General features: G+C 39.4%; 1 protein-coding gene across 1 annotated transcript; it reads left to right on the top strand.

Annotated features, from left to right (window-relative positions):
- The first annotated feature begins 2,260 nt into the window (after window positions 1-2,260).
- On the top strand, window positions 2,261-3,603 carry LOC129952169 (antigen 5 like allergen Cul n 1-like). Its single transcript, XM_056064626.1, has 5 exons — window positions 2,261-2,468; window positions 2,541-2,696; window positions 2,757-3,001; window positions 3,064-3,156; window positions 3,420-3,603. The coding sequence occupies exons 1-5, from the start codon at window positions 2,328-2,330 to the stop codon at window positions 3,571-3,573; spliced, it is 789 nt and encodes a 262-aa protein (XP_055920601.1). The 5' UTR covers window positions 2,261-2,327; the 3' UTR covers window positions 3,574-3,603.
- Window positions 3,604-3,876: the final 273 nt, after the last annotated feature.

The raw sequence follows: 3,876 nt of genomic DNA, 5'->3' as shown, positions 1-3,876 counted from the left end.
TGCCTAAACCGGGAGAAGTGACCAGAGACTTTTTTAAAAGGCCTGAAACAGCCTCGTTTGTCAAGATAATTGACACACAACCATCTTTTGGTATTTTCAGCCATATTTCTTTTTAGATTTAATACCTATCTGTGCTACCTAAAGGTTTTTTGTACGGGTACGGAATCGACAAATCCTGCAAGAGTACTTCTTGTCATGAAAAGTGCTTTCTCATAAAAACTGTGGTCCTCTCCATCCCTGACATTACTCGTAGACAAGAATAGTTAAGAGTTATAAGTTACTAGGCCAAGGTTCTCTATGAGTTGCTATGCCAATAAGAGACAGTGTAAGCATTAGGAAAGAGAACGAGGGTTTGAAAGGAGGTGTCGGTACACATTGTTTCAAATTCCTCAATAATAAATGAGAAAGAAAGAGTTTGACAAAGTATTTCACATTCGCGTAGTACGGCTAAAGAACGAAAATCTGTACTTGACAATACGACCGAATTTGGGCTCAAGGGTATACTAATGAAAACTCCTAGAGGTGTATTACGGTTGTAAAGACGATCAGGGGAACATCGTAGTAGAACCGCAGTCGATGCTGAGAATATGGAAATATCACTTCTCCAAATTATATAACGCCGATGACGAACCGAATCTCGCTGTAAGGGAGATATAACCACTCAACCTCGGCGACGCAGATCAACAATTCCGCCTACCCGACCTTGACGAAGTGAAGATAGCTATATCTAAACTTAAGTCAAACAAAGCTGCTGACGGCATCGCTGCCGAACTATTCAAAGCAGCAGGCGATGACTTGGTACGGAGCATGCACCAACTCATCTGCAAAATATGGTCGGAAGAAAGCATGCCCGATGAGTGGAATCTCAGCATAGTGTGCCCGATACATAAGAAAGGAGACCCTCTAAACTGCGCCAACTACAGGGGCATCAGTCTCCTTAACATTGCGTATAAGATCCTCTCTGCCGTATTATGTGAACGTCTGAAACCATTCGTCAACAACTGTGGCTTCAGACCAGGAAAGTCCACTATCGACCAAATATTCACACTACGTCAGATCTTGGAAAACCCCTGGAGCTTCAATCTCTTTATCGATTTTAAAGCCGCGTATGACAACATCTATAGCGAAGAGCTCTACCGATTAATGTCTAGTTTTGGCATCCATGTCAAACTTATCCGTTTGTGCAGAATGACGATGGTGAATACACGCTGCTCTATCAAGGTCGGAAAAGATCTTACCGATGCATTAGATGTCAAAAAAGGTTTTAGACAAGGCGATGCACTGTCATGCGACTTCTTCAACATCGTTCTGGAAAGAATTGTGCAAAACTCAACCGTCAACACTAGAGGCACAATCATCCAAAGGTCCATCCAATTACTCGGATACTCGATTGACATAATTGGAAGATCAAAGCGTGATGTCAGTGGAGCGACGGAAGCGAAGAAGATGGGTTTAGTGGTCAATGAGGGCAAGACCAAATATATGCTGCCATCTAAAAAGGACACTGAACAACGACGCGACGTCTTGGACAAAACGTCACCATGGACAGTTATAACTTTGAGGTAGTTAAGGTAAGTAAGTAAGTTTGTCTACCTAGGCACCGCTATTAAAACAGACAACGACACCAGCGCTGAAATAAAACGAAGAATAACACTTGCAAATCGCTGCTTCTTTGGACTTAGAAGGCAATTAAGAAGTAAAATCCTCTAAAATCACCATCTATAAGACACTCATCATCCTGGTTCTCATTTATGGTGCTGAGGCCTGGACCCTGTCAAAGAAAGATGAGAGCGTTTTAGGATGCTTCGAGAGAAAAATTCTTCGGGTGATTTTTGGTCCCGTACGCATAGATGGAGAATGAAGGAGAAGATATAACGACAAACTGTACGGGCTGTACAGCGACACTGACCTAGTTAGCAGAATTAAAGTCCAACGGCTTAGATGGCTGATCATGTAGAGCGGATGGACATCAACGCTCCAGCCCGGAAGGTCTTCGAATCTAATCCTGAGGGACGGCGCAGTAGAGAAAGACCGCGACTCAGGTGGCGCACCCAGGTGGGAGAGGACCTCAACCAACTTGGCGTGCGAAACTGGAGACAGCTAGCTAGGTCCGCCCAGACTGTAGCGCCACTTTAAGTAAGTAAGTAAGTAAATATTACGTTTGAATTGCTTAGAGGGTTGAATGCAAGTGACAATCTATAAATACACTAGAATTTTGTATCCTTCATTTTCTTCTGAATCACAACTTGTTAAATTTTGAAAACGACTCTCAAGTCTTTTTTATTTGAAATCAATCACAATCAAGTCAAATTTTTTTATTGATTACAATGAATGTTGGCGTAGCCTGTCTTACCACGATCCTGTTCTATTACGTATCCCTAGCCAATAGCTATGAATACTGCAGTAAGGAAACAAAGCTTTGTATGGGAAATACCAAAAGGCACATAGTGTGCGACAAGGAGCAGATTGTGAGGAATCTAATTTTCTAATATCTAGATTTAATGTCTATTTTCCTTGCATATTTTTCTTCGTGCATCAAGACACCGGATTCTGTGTACCAAAAACATTATCCTATGACCGATCTATTGAGAAACTGGATTCTCTATTGGCATAATTATCATCGCAACGAAGTTGCATGTGGAAAAGCTGAAGGCAGCCAAGGTAAATTGCCTCCTGCAATGCAAATGAGAGAATTAGTATGACTTCGCTGATGCTTTGAAAGTAAAGGAATTATTGAAAATTTGTCTCCATTATAGGCATGGGATTATGAACTTGAGTATGTGGCAAGTGTGCACGCTGGAAGATGTAAAATGCAACATGATCAATGTCGTAATACCGAACGTATTCCCATATCTGGCCAAAATCTAGCATACCATAGCACCACAGGAATTCCGCGAAAAGCGTTGGAACATGCACAGAAATCAATTTATAATTGGTTTAAGGAATGCAAAGATGTACCAGAGTCTATAATTAAGGAATTTGCTAAAATTGATTCTCCTGTGTTGGTCTTATGGATGGATAAGTTTTGAAGTTTTAAGTAATTTGTTTTGTTTTTTTTTTTAGTAAAATTGGACATTTTACTGTTTTGGCTAATGACAGAGTTGGAAGAGTGGGTTGTGCCATGACTTTTTGTACAGGCTTTCCAAATAAAGGAGAGTAAGTTGATGATAGGTCTATAAATTTAAACACCGAAACCTTAAAAAAAAACTTTAAAAGTCAACGGAAAACTTTTGTAGATGGTTTTAAATTAAGTTAATATTTTATAAACAGGAAGTAAATCGGTGTCGTTCGCCTTGAGATATCGTAGCTTCAGTTTTTTTAATCGGGTTCCTATGTTTTTCCGTTCTGCTAATTATGCAGGATGTGTACTTTAAATTAAATGATTATTACAATTATATAAATTTTTTGTTTCTTTACAGGAAATGGTATTACAACCACATAACTTGCAACTACGACTATACTAATGTTCCCGGATATTATGTATACAAAATTGGAAAAGCGGGGAATTGTAAATATTTTGATGTAGAAAGGAGTTCAAATTTTAGTTGCTTGTGTGAAAAATCTTTTTCATGACAAAATCTTTGAATATAACACGTTCAAAACTCTTCACAGATTATTTTTGAATTAAGGCTCTAAGTCGTTCGTTATTAATTTAGTACTTAAAATTTAATTCAATTCAAGTAAAGAAATTTACTTCTCAAATGAATGCTTTTGTAGTACCCGTGGCATGATGGTTAGTGCGTTGGACTGTCTGACATTGTAGCCTTCAAGGTCAACTAACAGGGCTGCAAAGTCAGATAAAGGTGCAAGGCAAAGGGGTAGATCATCCCTACTCTTTGTTGCCGGCCTGACGCAATTTAGACCATAATAATCACT

Source organism: Eupeodes corollae, chromosome 3, assembly GCF_945859685.1.
Source record: "Eupeodes corollae chromosome 3, idEupCoro1.1, whole genome shotgun sequence".
In the NCBI taxonomy this organism is placed as follows: Eukaryota; Metazoa; Arthropoda; class Insecta; order Diptera; family Syrphidae; genus Eupeodes; species Eupeodes corollae.
Note: the sequence above shows the minus strand (reverse complement) of the source record. Positions and strands in the feature narration are given on the sequence as shown.

Excerpts from the sequence above, each read along its gene's own strand:
- LOC129952169 (XM_056064626.1), top strand. The coding sequence starts at position 2,328 with ATGAATGTTGGCGTAGCCTGTCTTACCACGATCCTGTTCTATTACGTA. Across the intron at positions 2,697-2,756 it reads CAATGCAAATGAGAGAATTA|GCATGGGATTATGAACTTGA; the intron begins GTATGACTTCGC and ends TCTCCATTATAG. Across the intron at positions 3,002-3,063 it reads GCTAAAATTGATTCTCCTGT|TAAAATTGGACATTTTACTG; the intron begins GTTGGTCTTATG and ends TTTTTTTTTTAG.